At 47.7% G+C, this 15,093-nt stretch overlaps 1 protein-coding gene across 1 annotated transcript in view; it reads left to right on the forward strand.

The window, feature by feature from the left end:
* LOC139256810 (SPRY domain-containing protein 3-like) overlaps positions 1–15,093 on the forward strand; it is a 1,568,464-nt gene that overhangs the window by 37,438 nt on the left and 1,515,933 nt on the right. The window contains exon 3 of the mRNA XM_070874320.1: positions 9,924–10,048. Coding sequence (XP_070730421.1) covers positions 9,924–10,048 — 125 coding nt within the window. The remainder of the gene's footprint in view (positions 1–9,923; positions 10,049–15,093) is intronic.

The raw sequence follows: 15,093 nt of genomic DNA on the forward strand, positions 1-15,093 counted from the left end.
ATCACAGACCTTCCCTTTTGTTCTTTCTTCCCCTCCCCCTTTCAGGCTGGTTAAGAATCTGTTCTTTCCGAACACTCTCCAGTTCTGACCAAGGGTCATCGACCTGAAACGTTAACTCTGTTTCCTCTCCACAGAGGCTGCCTGACCCACTGAGATTTCCAGTATTCTCTGTTTTTATCCCAGATTCCAGCATCGGCAGTATTTTGCTTTTAGATTAGGGTTTATTTCTCGATAGGGATAGAATTGAAAAGTGGGGAAGTTATGCTAAAACCCGTACCGAACCTTGGTTGGAACACACTGTGTACAGTTCTGGTCGCCATATTATTAAAGTGATACAGAGGCGCTGGAGAGGGTGCAGAGAGGATTTGCAAGGATGATTTTACAGGTGAGGGTGGACATATCAGGAACAGGCTGGGTCCCTTTTATCTTGAAAAAAGAAGGCTGAGGGGTGACTGAATAGACGTCTTAAAAATTATGAAAGGTTTCGATCGAGTGGGTACAGAGAGAATGTTTCCAGCCGTAGGTCAGTGGGCAGCACTCTTGCCTCTGCGTCCGAAGGTTGTGGGTTCAACTCCCACTCCAGGGACTTGAGCACATAAATCTAGGCTGACACTCCAGTGCAGTGCTGAGGGAGTGCTGCATCATTCAGATGAGACGTTAAACAACGGCCCCCTTTTCCCTCTCAGGTGGATGTAAAAGATCCCACGGCACTATTTCGAAGAAGAGCAGGGGAGTTCTCCCCGGTGTCCTGGGGCCAATATTTATCCCTCAATCAACGTCACAAAAACAGATTATCTGGTCATTATCACATTGCTGTCTGTGGGAGCTTGCTGTGCGCAAGTTAGCTGCCGCGTTTCCCACATTACAACAGTGACGACACTCCAAAAGTACTTCGTTGGCTGTAAAGCGTTTTGAGACTTCCGGTGGCCACGAAGGGCGCTATATAAATGCAAGTCTTTCCATCTTTCTTCGAACTAGAGGCCGTCAATATAAGCTGTCACCAAGAAATCCAGTTGGGAATTCAGAAGAAACTTCTTTACCCAGAGTGGTGAGAATGTGGAACTCACGAGGTTGAAGTAAATTGTATCAATTTATAGGGGAGGCTAGACAAACATATGGGGAAGAAGAGAATGGAGGGTTATGCTGATCGTTGGATGAGGAAAGACGGGAGGAGGCGCTCGAGTGGAGCATAATCATTATCATCTTAGGCAGTCCCTCTGAGTCGAGGCAGATTTGCTTCCACTCTGAAAGTGAGTTGTCAGGTGGCTGAACAGTCCAATACGGGAATTACAGTCCCTGTCACAGGTGGGACAGACAGTAGTTGGAGGAAACGGAGGGTGGGGAGTCTGGTTTGCCACACGCTCCTTCCGCTGCCTGCGCTTGGTTTCTGCATGCTCTCGGCGACGAGACTCGAGGTGCTCAGCGCCCTCCCGGAAGCACTTCCTCCACTTAGGGCGGTCTTTGGCCAGGGACTCCCAGGTGTCAGTGGGGATGTTACGCTTTGAGGGTGTCCTTGTAACGTTTCCTCTGCCCTCCTTTGGCTCGTTTGCCGTGAAGGAGTTCCGAGTAGAGCGCTTGCTTTGGGAGTCTCGTGTCTGGCATGTGGACAATCTGGCCCTGCCCAGCGGAGCTGGTCGGGTGTGGTCAGTGCTTTAATGCTGGGGATGTTGGCCTGGTCGAGGACGCTAACGTTGGTGCGTCTGTCCTCCCAGGGGATTTGCGAGGCAGCGTTGGCATAAATGCCGGCATGGACTGGTTGGGCCGAATGGCGTTTCTGTGCCGTACATGCTGTGTAATGTTGTGTAATAGTCGAATCCCCACCATCTACAGGGCACAAGTCAGGAGTGTGATGGAACACTCCCCACTTGCCTGGATGAGTGCAGCTCCAACAACACTCGAGAAGCTCGACACCATCCAGGACAAAGCAGCCCGCTTGATGGGCACGCTACCCACCACCTTCAACATTCACTCCCTCCACCACCGGCGCCCCCTGGCTGCAGTGTGCACCATCTACAAGATGCACTGCAGCAACTCGCCAAGGCTTCTTCGGCAGCATGTCCGGAACCCTGCGACCCCTGCCATCTCGATGCCAGTAAAACCAAACGCGCGAGCTGGAGAAAGTGAACAGGAAAGCACAGCGCGCTGACTCCCCAACCCCCGCCACCCCTTTCGCGTCTCGCCCGAAACCTCAAGGCACACAAACCATGTGTTTAACTTCCATCCCAGACACGGTTCGGCATAGCAGCTGCGTGAGACTTGTCACAGACATACATAATTAAATAGCACGGTTATGTTAAAATATAGAGTTACACGGACTGAATCAACAAATGGGACATGGGCTGCCGTGTTCCTGCCCCCCCCTGCCGCCCCCCCCCCCCTCTGAGCGCTGCAGTCCGTCAATCATCGGGACACTGGAGGAGGGACTCCTGGTGTTCAGAAACACTTTGTCTGCTACACATGTGACTGTTCTTTGTGCTGAAGAAGCTGGCGTGTGTCAGGTTCAATATTGAACAGACCAGCTGCATTGAGGCCACCGTGTGGCTGTCAGGATTCAAAGGGTGTAATCTCTGAGCTGTTTTTTAATATTTGATAGTCACCAGCCACCCGGGGGCTCGCTGACCGACATTGGCTCCCGGTCTGGCGAAGCCTCCATTTTAAAATTCTCCATCCTCGTCGACAAATCCTTCCATGGCCTCACCCCTCCCAATCTCTGTAACCTCCTCCAGCCCAGGGTAATACAGGAAACATTAGAAATAGGAGCAGGAGTCGGCCATACGGCCCCTCGAGCCTCCTCCGCCATTTAATACGATCATGGCTGATCTGATCATGGACTCAGCTCCACTTCCCCGCCCGCTCCCCGTAACCCTTGACTCCCTTATCGCTCAAAGATCTGTCTATCTCCGCCTTAAATATATTCAATGACCCAGCCTCCACAGCTCTCTGGGGCAGAGAATTCCACAGATTTACAACCCTTTGAGAGAAGAAATTCCTCCTCATCTCAGTTTTAAATGGGCGGCCCCTTATTCTGAATCTATGTTCCCTAGTTTTAGTTTCCCCTATGAGTGGAAATATCCTCTCTGCATCCACCTTGTCGAGCCCCCTCAGTATCTTATATGTTTCAATAAGATCACCTCTCATTCTTCTGAACTCCAACGAGTATAGACCCAACCTACTCAACCTATCCTCATAATTCAACCCCCTCATCTCAGGAATCAGCCAAGTCCCCCGAAACATGGGGGACTTGAAGTTCCATATAGACTGGGCAAATCAAATTTGCAGAAATCGCGTAGAGGAAGAGTTCACAAAATGCATTCAACTTAGTTTTCTAGATCAGTATGTCATAGAAACATAGAAACATAGAAAATAGGTGCAGGAGTAGGCCATTCGGCCCTTCGAGCCTGCACCGCCATTCAATAAGATCACGGCTGATCATTCACCTCAGTACCCCTTTCCTGCTTTCTCTCCATACCCCTTGATCTTCTTATCCATAAGGGCCATATCTAACTCCCACTTGAATGTATCCAATGAACTGGCATCAACAACTCTCTGTGGTAGGGAATTCCACAGGTTAACAACTCTCTGAGTGAAGAAGTTTCTCCTCATCTCAGTCCTAAATGGCCTACCCCTTATCCTAAGGCTGTGATCCCTGGTTCTGGACTTCCCCAACATTGGGAACATTCTTCCTGCATCTAACCTGTCCCGTCCCGTCAGAATCTTATATGTTTCTATGAGAACCCCTCTCATCCTTCTAAACTCCAATGTATAAAGGTCCAGTTGATCCGGTCTCTCCTTATATGTTAGTCCTGCCATCCCGGGAATCAGTCTGGTGAACCTTCGCTGCACTCCCTCAATAGCAAGAATGTCCTTCCTCAGATTAGGAGACCCAAACTGAACACAATATTCCAGGTGAGGCCTCACCAAGGCCCTGTACAACTGCAGTAAAACCTCCCTGCTCCTATACTCAAATCCCCTAGCTATGAAGGCCAACATACCGTTTGCCTTCTTCACCACCTGCTGTACCTGCATGCCAACTTTCAATGACTGATGAACCTTGACACCCAGGTCTCGTTGCACCTCCCCTTTTCCTAATCTGCCGCCATTCAAATAATATTCTGTCTTCGCGTTTTTGCCCCCAAAGTGGATAGCGTCACATTTATCCACATTATACTGCATCTGCCATGCACTTGCCCACTCAACCTGTCCAAGTTACCCTGCAGCCTCCTAGCGTCCCCCTCACAGCTCACACCGCCACCCAGTTTAGTGTCATCTGCAAACTTGGAGATATTACACTCAATTCCTTCATCCAAATCATTGATGTATATTGTAAAGAGCTGGGGTCCCAGCACTGAGCCCTGTGGCATTCCACTAGTCACTGCCTGTCATTCTGAAAAGGACCCGTTTATCCTGACTCTCTGCTTCCTGTCTGCCAACCAGTTCTCTATCCAGGTCAGTACATTACCCCCAATACCATGTGCTTTGATTTTGCACACCAATCTCTTGTGTGGGACCTTGTCAAAAGCCTTTTGAAAGTCCAAATACACCACATCCACTGGTTCTCCCTTATCCTCTCTTCTAGTTGTATCCTCAAAAAATTCCAGAAGATTTGTCAAGCATGATTTTCCCTTCATAAATCCGTGCTGACTTGGTCCGGTCCCATCACTGCAGTCGAGGAACCGTCGAGGGTACTGGCTATTGTAGGTCTGGTACTGTGCAATGAGACAGGGTTAATTATTAACCTTGTAGTGAAGGAGCAGTGATCATAATATGATCGTAATATGATCGAATTTAAGTTAAGTTTGAGTGTGAATTAGTTAAGTCAGAAACTAGGGTCCTAAACCTGAACAGAGCAAATTACGTAGGTGTGCGGGGCAAGTTGGTGAAGGTAGGTTGGGAAATTAGATTAAAAGATATGATTGTAGACAAGCAATGACAAGCATTTAAAGAAATAATTCATAATTGACAACTAATATACATTTGCTTAAGGCACAAAAACCCCACAGGAAACATGGTCCAACTGTGGTTAACGAGAGAAGTTAAAGGTAGCATTAGATTAAAGGAAGAGGATTATAAAGTTGCCAAAAAGAGCAGCAAGCCTGAGGATTGGGAGGATTTTAGAATTCAGCAAAAGGAGGACCAAGAAATTGATCACGAAAGGGAAAATAGAATGAGAGTAAACTAGCGAGAGACATAGAAACAGACGGTAAAAGCTTCTATAGTTATGTAAAAAGGAAAAGATTGGTGAAAGTAAACGTGGGCCCCTTACAGGCTGAGACAGGAGAAATTATAATGGGGAACAAGGAAATGGCAGAGAAATTAAACAAATACTTTGTGTCTGTCTTCACGGAAGAAGACACAAGAAACCTCCCAGAAATAGTGGGGAACCAAGGGTCTAGCGAGAATGAGTAACTGACAGAAATTAGTATTAGTAAAGAAATGGTGCTGGAGAAATGAATGGGGCTGAAAGTCGATAAATCCCCTGGACCCGATGGCCTACATCCTCGGGTTTGGAAAGAGGTGGCTACAGAGATAGTGGATGCATTGGTTGTCATCTTCCAAAATTCCATAGATTCTAGAACGGTTCCCACAGATTAGAAGATAGCGAACGTAACCCCGCTATTTAAGAAAGGAGGGAGAGAGAAAACGGAGAAGTACAGACCAGTCAGCCTGACATCAGTAGTAAGGAAAATGCTACAATCTATTATTAAGGACGTGGTGACAGGGCACTTAGAAAATAATAATAGGATTGGGCAGAGTCAACATGGATTTATGAAAGGGAAATCCTGTTTGACAAATCTGTTAATAGAAACATAGAAACATAGAAAATAGGTGCAGGAGTAGGCCATTCGGCCCTTCTAGCCTGCACCGCCATTCAATGAGTTCATGGCTGAACATTCAACTTCAGTACCCCATTCCTGCTTTCTCGCCATACCCCTTGATCCCCCTAGCAGTAAGGACCTCATCTAACTCCTTTTTGAATATATTTAGTGAATTGGCCTCAACAACTTTCTGTGGTAGAGAATTCCACAGGTTCACCACTCTCTGGGTGAAGAAGTTCCTCCGCATCTCGGTCCTAAATGGCTTACCCCTTATCCTTAGACTGTGACCCCTGGTTCTGGACTTCCCCAACATTGGGAACATTCTTCCTGCATCTAACCTGTCTAACCCCGTCAGAATTTTATATGTTTCTATGAGATTCCCCTCTCATTCTTCTGAACTCCAGTGAATACAAGCCCAGTTGATCCAGTCTTTCTTGATAGGTCAGTCCCGCCATCCCGGGAATCAGTCTGGTGAACCTTCGCTGCACTCCCTCAATAGCAAGAATGTCCTTCCTCAGGTTAGGAGACCAAAACTGTACACAATACTCCAGGTGTGGCCTCACCAATGCCCTGTACAACTGTAGCAACACCTCCCTGCCCCTGTACTCAAATCCCCTTGCTATGAAGGCCAACATGTCATTTGCTTTCTTAACCGCCTGCTGCACCTGCATGCCAACCTTCAATGACTGATGTACCATGACACCCAGGTCTCTTTGCACCTCCCCTTTTCCTAATCTGTCACCATTCAGATAATAGTCTGTCTCTCTGTTTTTACCACCAAAGTGGATAACCTCACATTTATCCACATTATACTTCATCTGCCATGCATTTGCCCACTCACCTAACCTATCCAAGTCGCTCTGCAGCCTCACAGCATCCTCCTCGCAGCTCACACTGCCACCCAACTTAATGTTAGAGTTTTTTGAGGTTGTAACTAGCAGAATAGATAAGGGGGAACCAGTGGATGTGGTGTATTTGGCTTTTCAGAAGCCATTTGATATGCTGCCACTCAAGAGGTTATTAAACGTGATTGGGGGTAATAGCATGGCTTGAAGATTGGTTAAAGGACAGAAAACAGAGACTAGGAATAAACGGGTCATTTTGGGGTTGGCAGGCTGTAACTAGTGGGGTACAGCAAGGATCAGTGCTGGGACCCCAGCTATTCACAATCTATATCAATGATTTGGATGAGGACCAAATGTAATATATCCAAGTTTGCTGATGATACAAAGCTAGGTGGGAATGTAAGTTATGAGGAGGATGTAAAGAGGCTTCAAGGGGATAGAGACAGACTCAGTGAGTGGGCAAGAAAATGACAAATGGAATATAATGTGGAGAAATGTGAAGTTAGCCACTTTGGTAGGAAAATAGAAAAACAGAGTATTTTAAAATGGTGAGAGATTGGGAAATGTTGGTGTTCAGAGGGACCTAGGTGTCCTTGTACACCAATCACTGAAAGTTAACATGTAGGTAGAGCAAGCAATTAAGAAAGCAAATGGTATATTGGCCTTTATTACAAGAGGATTTGAATGTAATATCTCCAAGGTTGCAGGTGACACTAAGCTGGTGGCAGTGTGAGCTGCGAGGAGGATGCTAAGAGGCTGCAGGGTGACTTGGAAAGGTTAGGTGAGTAGGCAAATACATGGCAGATGCAGTATAATGTGGATAAGTTTGAGGTTATCCACTTTGGTGGCAAAAACATGAAGGCAGATTATTATCTGTATGGCGGTAGATTAGTAAAAGGGGAGGTGCAACGAGACTTGGGTGTCATGGTACATCAGTCATTGAAGGTAGGCATGCAGGTACAGCAGGTAGTAAAGAAAGAAAATGGCATTTTGGCCTTCATAGCAAGGGGATTTGAGTATAGGAGCATGGAGGTCTTACTGCAGTTGTACAGGGCCTTGGTGAGACTACACCTTGAATATTGTGTGCGGTTTTGGTCTCCTAATCTGAGGAAGGACATTCTTGCTATTGAGGGAGTGCAGCGAAGGTTCACCAGATTGATTCCCAGGATAGCAGGACTGACATATGAAGAAAGACTGGATCGGCTAGGCTGATATTCACTGGAATTTAGAAGAATGGGAGGGTCTCATAGAAACATATAAAATTCTGACGGAATTGGACAGGTGAGATGCAGGAAGAATGTTCCTAATGTTGGGGAAGTCCAGAACCAGGGAATACAGTCTAAGGATAATGGGTAAGCCATTTAGGACCAAGATGAGGAGAAACTTCTTCACTCAGAGAATTGTGAACCTGTGGAATTCTCTACCACAGAAAATTGTTGAGGCCAGTTCAATAGATATATTCAAAAGGGAATTAGATATGGCCCTTATGGCTAAAGGGATCAAGCGGTATGGCGAGAAAGCAGGAATGGGGTACTGAAGTTGCATGATTAGCCACGATCATATTGAATGGTGGTGCAGGCTCAAAGGGCCGAATGGCCTACTCCTGCATCTACTTTCTATGTTTCTAGGTTTCTATAAGGGTAAAGATATCTTGCTGCAATTATATAGGGCACTGGTGAGACCGCACCTGGAGTATTGTGTACAGTTTGGGTCTCCTTACCTAAGGAAGGATATACTTGCCATAGAGGGAGTGCAACGAAGGTTCACCAGACTGATTCCTGGGATGGGGGGATTGTCCTATGAGGAGAGATTGAGCAGACTAGGCCGATATTCTCTAGAGTTTAGAAGAATGAGAGGTGATCTCATTGAAACATACAACATTCTTACAGGGCTTGACAGGGTAGATGCAGGGAGGATGTTTCCCCCGGGCTGGGGAGTCTAGAACCAGGGGTCACACAGTCTCAGGATAAGGGGTCGGCCATTTAGGACTGAGATGAGGAGAAATTTCTTCACTCAGAGGGTGATGAATCTTTGGAATTCTCTGCCCCAGAGGGCTGTAGAGGCTCAGTCTTTGAGTGTATTCGACAGAGATTGATCAATTTTTGAATATTAAGGGATTCGAGGGATATGAGGATAGTGCAGGAAAGTGGAGTTGAGGTCGAAGATCAGCCATGATGTCATTGAATGGCGGAGCAGGCTCGAGGGGCCGAATGGCCGACTCCTGCTCCTAATTCTTATGTTCTTATGTCCAACAACCCTCCGAGATCTCTGCACTCCTCCAATTCTGGCCTCTTGAACATCCCTGATTTCAATCGCTCCACCAGTGTCTTCAGCTGCCAGGGCCCCAAGCTCTGGACTTCCCTCCCTAGACCTCTCCGCCTCTCTCCTCCTTTCATGATCTAGTCCCTGTTAAAATAATTACTCTCGCAAATTGTTCTGAGTACCAGCTCATGCAGGCCTCAATCTATTGATATACTCTGTATCTAACCCTGTGCTGCAGCTGCCCTGGGAGTGTTTGATGGGACAGTGTAGAGGGAGCTTTACTCTGTATCTAACCCTGTGCTGTACCTGCCCTGGCAGTGTTTGATGGGACAGTGTAGAGGGACCTTTACTCTGTATCTAACCCTGTGCTGTATCTGCCCTGGGAGTGTTTGATGGGACAGTTTCGAGGGAGCTTCATTCTGTATCTAACCCCGTGCTGTACCTACCCTGGGAGTGTTTGATGGGACGGTGTAGAGGGAGCTTTACTCTGTATCTAACCTGTGCTGTACCTGCCCTGGGAGTGTTTGATGGGACAGTGTAGAGGGACCTTTACTCTGTATCTAACCCCCTGTACCTGCCCTGGGAGTGTTTGATGGGACAGTGTAGAGGGAGCTTTACTCTGTATCTAACCCGTGCTGTACCTACCCTGGGAGTGTTTGATGGGACAGTGTAGAGGGAGTTTTACTCTGTATCTAACCCCATGCTGTACCTGACCAGGTCATGATGCTGTGATTTGCCACCTTGATCTCGGAGGATACTGGTTGAAATCCTACATGGGCGCTCTGTGACGCATATTCCTGGGATTTGGCGGGTCTCTCTCAGTAGTCTGGGATTTCGGGGCCAAAGTGTTGAGGAAGAAGCCAAATTGCAAACTCTGTCGGTGCTGATCTCTCTCTCGCGTCAGAGACCTGACGGCTAGGTGTGGAGGAGCTGGGAGCTCGGTAATGTTTCCCTGGACCTGAACCCTCTTTGACCAGCTGTCTCTCTCTGTGCTTAACAGGTCCTGATCACCGATAGTGGTGTGCGAGGCTCCATTGCCGTGGGAGTTGTGCCCTACGACTATAACCTGAGCCAGCAGCCCGGGTGGGTCTCCTGTTCCGCAGCCTACCACGCCGATGATGGGAAGTAAGTGCACGAATAACCCTTCCTGATTTCACTCCCTATATTTATTGCTGTTCCAGTCTTTAAAGAGAATGCGGGGGAGATTTCCTCCAATGGTACGAGGGACGACGGTCTTTCCAAAAAATTAGTTCCGGGATATGGGTGTCGCTGGCCAGGCCGGCATTTATTGCCCATCCCTAATTGCCCCTTGAGAAGGTGGTGGTGAGCCGCCTTCTTGAACCGCTGCAGTCCGTGTGGTGAAGGTGCTCCCACAGTGCTGTTAGGGAGGGAGTTCCAGGATTGTGACCCAGCGACGATGAAGGAACGGCCGATATATTCCCGAGTCAGGATGGTGCGTGACTGGGAGGGGAACGTGGAGGTGGTGGTGTTCCCAGGGACCTGCTGCCCTTGTCCTTGTAGGGGGTAGAGGTGGCGGGTTTGGGAGGTGCTGCCGAAGAAGCCTTGGCGAGTTGCTGCAGTGCGTCTTGTAGATGGTGCACACTGCAGCCAGGGGGCGCCGGTGGTGGAGGGAGTGAATGTTGAAGGTGGTGGGTAGCGTGCCCATCAAGCGGGGCTGCTTTGTCCTGAATGGTGTCGAGCTTCTCATCCAGGCAAGTGGAGAGTATTCCATCACACTCCTGACTTGTGCCCTGTAGATGGTGGAAAGGCTTTGGGGAATCAGGAGGTGAGACACTCGCCGCAGAATACCCAGCCTCTGACCCGCTCTTGTTGCCACAGTATTTATGTGGCTGGTTCGGTTACGTTTCTGGTCAATGGTGACCCCCAGGATGTTGATGGTGGGGGATTCGGCGATGGTAAGGTCGCTGGATGTCAAGGGGCGGTGGTTAGAGCTTGTTGGAGATAGCCATTGCCTGGCAGAGAAGTTTGAGGGGAGATTTAATATTCAATTATTATAAGGGGTTTTGATAGAGTAAACAAAGAGAAACAGTCTCCAGTGGCAGGAGGGTTGGTGACCTGGGGACACAGATTTAAGGTGATTGGCAAAAGAAGCAGAGGCTCTTTGTGTTCTTTAGGGGTGATGGGGAGAATGTGTTTACGCAGCGAGTTGTTCTGATCGGGAAAGGGCGCAGATTCAATCGTAACTTTCAAACGGGGATTAGATAAATACTTGAGTCGGAATCATTTGAAGGACTCATTATCATAGGCAGCCCCTCGGAACCAAGGAAGACTTGCTTCCACTCTTAACATGAGTCCTTCGGTGGCTGAACAGTCCAATACGGGAACCACAGTCCCTGTCACAGGTGGGACAGACAGTGGTTGAGGGAAGGGGAGGGTGGGACTGGTTTGCCGCACGCTCCTTCCGCTGCCTGCGCTTGGTTTCTGCACGCTCTCGGCGACGAGACTCGAGGTGCCCTCCCGGATGCACTTCCTCCACTTAGGGCGGTCTTTTGGCCAGGGACTCCCAGGTGTCGGTGGGGATGTTGCACTTTATCAGGGAGGCTTTAAGGGTGTCCCTGTAACGTTTCCTCGGAACATCTGAGGCTCGTATGCCGTGAAGGCTTACGGTGAAAGCAGGGGGAGTGGGACTGATCAAATCGCTCTTTAAAGAGCCGGCACAGGTTCGATGGGCCGAATGGCCTGCTCTTGCGGTGTATGTTTCTATAGGAGAGATGGTTACGAGTGTGGAAGGGGCATTGAAGGTCGTTCAGACTGTTAATCAGCCCATTAAACCTCCCTCTGCCTCTCACCGTTTCCCGCGGAGCACGGAGTGGCGACGCTGGTCTGTGAGAAGGGATCCCGTGGTGCACCAGGGTCGGAATCGCCCAGGCAGCAGGGATCCAGCACAACTCGAGTGCAATCCCAAAGTCATTGGGTTGCTGAGCGCACCAGCCACTGAAAGCAGTGCTCAGGTGAAGGATCTCGCGAATTGTGATGGAGTAGTTGAGACATCGAGCCAAGAGGTGGCTGCTTTTTTGAAAAAAGAAAAAGGACTTGCATTTATTCAGCCACCTCCCTCGCCACCTCAGGACATCCCAAAGCGCTTTACAGCCAATGAAGTACTTTTGGAGTGTAGTCACTGTTGTAATGTGGGAAACGCGGCTGTCAGTGTGTGCACAGCAAGCTCCCACACACAGTAATGTGATAATGACCAGATAACCTGTTTGTGACATTAATTGAGGGATAAATATTGGTAAAACTATTGATCAAAACACAAGAAGAGTTGCGTACATACAGCGGGTAAAAGGGAGCGATTCCCTCCCGTCTGGTACTGTACGCCCCGTGTGTGTCTCAGTGTCTCCTGTACATGTACAGTACACAGCGGGTAAAGGCAGCGATTCCCTCCCGTCTGGTACTGTACACCCCGTGTGTGTCTCAGTGTATCCTGTACATGTACAGTACACAGCGGGTAAAGGCAGCGATTCCCTCCCGTCTGGTACTGTACACCCCGTGTATGTCTCAGTGTCTCCTGTACATGTACAGTACACACAGCGGGTAAAGGGAGCGACTCACTCCCGTCTGGTACTGTACACCCCATGTGTGAAACTGATCTCCTAGTAAAAGATCCTCTAGGAATGAGTGACCATAACATAGTTGAATTTCAAATTCAGTTGGAGGGTGAGAAAGTTGTTTATCTCAAACCAGAGTCCTAAGCTTAAATAAAGGAGACTACAAAGGTATGAAGGCAGAGTTGGCTAAAGTGGACTGGGAAAATAATCTAAAGTACGGGACAGTTGATGAACAGTGGCAGACATTTAAGGAGATATTTCATAACTCGCAACAAAAATATATCCCAATGAGAAGGAAAGACTGTAAGAGAAGGGATAACCATCCGTGGCTAACTAAGGAAATAAGGGAGGGTATCAAATTGAAAACAAAGGCATACAATGTGGCCAAGGCTAGTGGGAGGCCAGAGGATTGGGACATTTTTAAAAGCCAGCAGAGAATGACTAAAGAAATGATTCAGAGAGAGAGGGAAGATGGATTATGAAAGTAAACTTGCACAAAATATAAAAACAGATAGTAAGAAGCTTCTACAGAGACATAAAAAGGAAAAGTGTGGCTAGAGTAAATGTTGTTCCCCTGGAGGGTGAGACTGGGGAATTAATAATAGAGAACAGGGAAATGGCAGGGATGTTGAACAAATATTTTATATCGGTCTTCACGGGAGAAGACACGAAAAACATCCCAATAGTGGATAATCAAGGGGCTATAGGGAGTGAGGAACTTAATACAATCACTATCACTAATGAAGTAGTACTCGGTAAAATAATGGGACTAAAGGTGGACAAGTCCCCTGGACCTGATGGCTTACATCCTAGGGTCTTAAAAGAACTGGCTGCAGAGATAATGGATGTAATCTACCAAAATTCCTTGGGTTCTGGGGCGGTCCCAGCAGATTGGAAAACCGCAAATATAACGCCCCTATTTAAAAAAGGAGGCAGACAAAAAACAGGAAACTATAGACCAGTTAGCCTAACATCTGTGGTTGGGAAAATGCTGCAGTCCATTATTAAGGAAGCAGTAGTGGGACATTTGGAAAAGCATAATTCAATCAAGCAGAGTCAGCATGGTTTTATGAAATCATGTTTGACAAATTTGCTGGAGTTCTTTGAGGATGTAACGAGCAGGGTGGATAAGGGGGAACCAGTGGATGTGTATTTGGATTTCCAGCACGCATTCGATAAGGTGCCACATAAAAGGTTACTGCACAAGATAAAAGTTCACGGCGTTAGGGTAATATATTAGCATGGATAGAGGATTGGCTAACTAACAGAAAACAGAGAGTCGGGATAAATGGGTCATTTTCCAGTTGGCAAACAGTGACTTAGGGATGCCGCAGGGATCTCAACTATTTATAATCGATATTAATGACTTGGATGAAGGGACCGAGTGTAATGTAGCCAAGTTTGTTAATGATACAAAGATGGGTGGGAAAGCAAATTGTGAGGAGGACACACAAAATCTGCAAAGGGATATAGACAGGGTAAGTGAGTGGGCAAAAATTTGGCTGATGGAGTACAATGTGGGAAAGTGTGAGGTTATGCACTTTGGCAGGAATAATAGAAAAGTAAATTATTATTTAAATGGAGAAAAATTGCAAGGACCTGGGTGTCCTTGTACATGAAACACAAAAAGTTAGTATGCCGGTACAGCAAGTAATCAGGAAGGCCAAGGGAATGTTGGCCTTTATTGCAAGGGGGATAGAGTATAAAAGCAGAGAAGTCCTGCTACAACTGTACAGGGCATTGGTGAGGCCACACCTGGAGTACTGCGTGCAGTTTTGGTCTCCGTATTTAAAATGTGGGATATACTTGCATTGGAGGCTGTTCAGAGAAGGTTCACGAGGTTGATTCCGCAGATGAGGAAAGGTTGAGTAGGTTGGGCCGATACTCATTGGAGTTCAGAAGAATGAGAGGTGATCTTATTGAAACTTATAAGATTATGAGGGGGCTCGACAAGGTGGATGCAGAGAGGATGTTTCCCCTTGTGGGGAAACTAGAACTAGGGGGCATAGTTACAGAATAAGGGGCCGCCCATTTAAAACTGAGATGAGGAGGAATTTCTTCTCTCTGAGGGTTGTAAATCTGTGGAGTTCTTTGCCCCAGAGAACTGTGGAGGCTGGCTCATTGAATATATTTAAGGCGGAGGTAGACAGATATTTGAGCGATAAGGGAGTGGAGGGTTATGGGGAGTGGGCAGGGAAGTGGAGCTGAGTCCATGATCAGATCAGCCATGATCGTATTAAATGGTGGAGCAGGCCCGAGGGGCCGTATGGCTGACTCCTGCTCCTATTTCTTCTGTTCTTATGTCTCAATGTCAACTCTTGCACATGTACGGCACACCGCGGGTAAAAGGAATTGAAAGGGTTACAGGTGTGTCAGCAGTGAAGGGGTTACAGATTCTCTCTGTGCCATGCATTCCACATTCTCTCCAGTTTTCCGTCAGTCTGTGTGATGATCTGTGCCCCGCACACCCTCCCGCTCACTCCCGCCACAATGACTGCTCCCGCAGTGCCGCGGGAACCGCTCCTGATTAAATTACTCCGGCAGGTTTATGCCGATTGACATGGATGTTGGTTTTTGGAAACGCACAAGGTTGGAGAGAGC

Source organism: Pristiophorus japonicus, chromosome 3 (genome assembly GCF_044704955.1).
Source record: "Pristiophorus japonicus isolate sPriJap1 chromosome 3, sPriJap1.hap1, whole genome shotgun sequence".
NCBI lineage: Eukaryota > Metazoa > Chordata > Chondrichthyes > Pristiophoridae > Pristiophorus > Pristiophorus japonicus.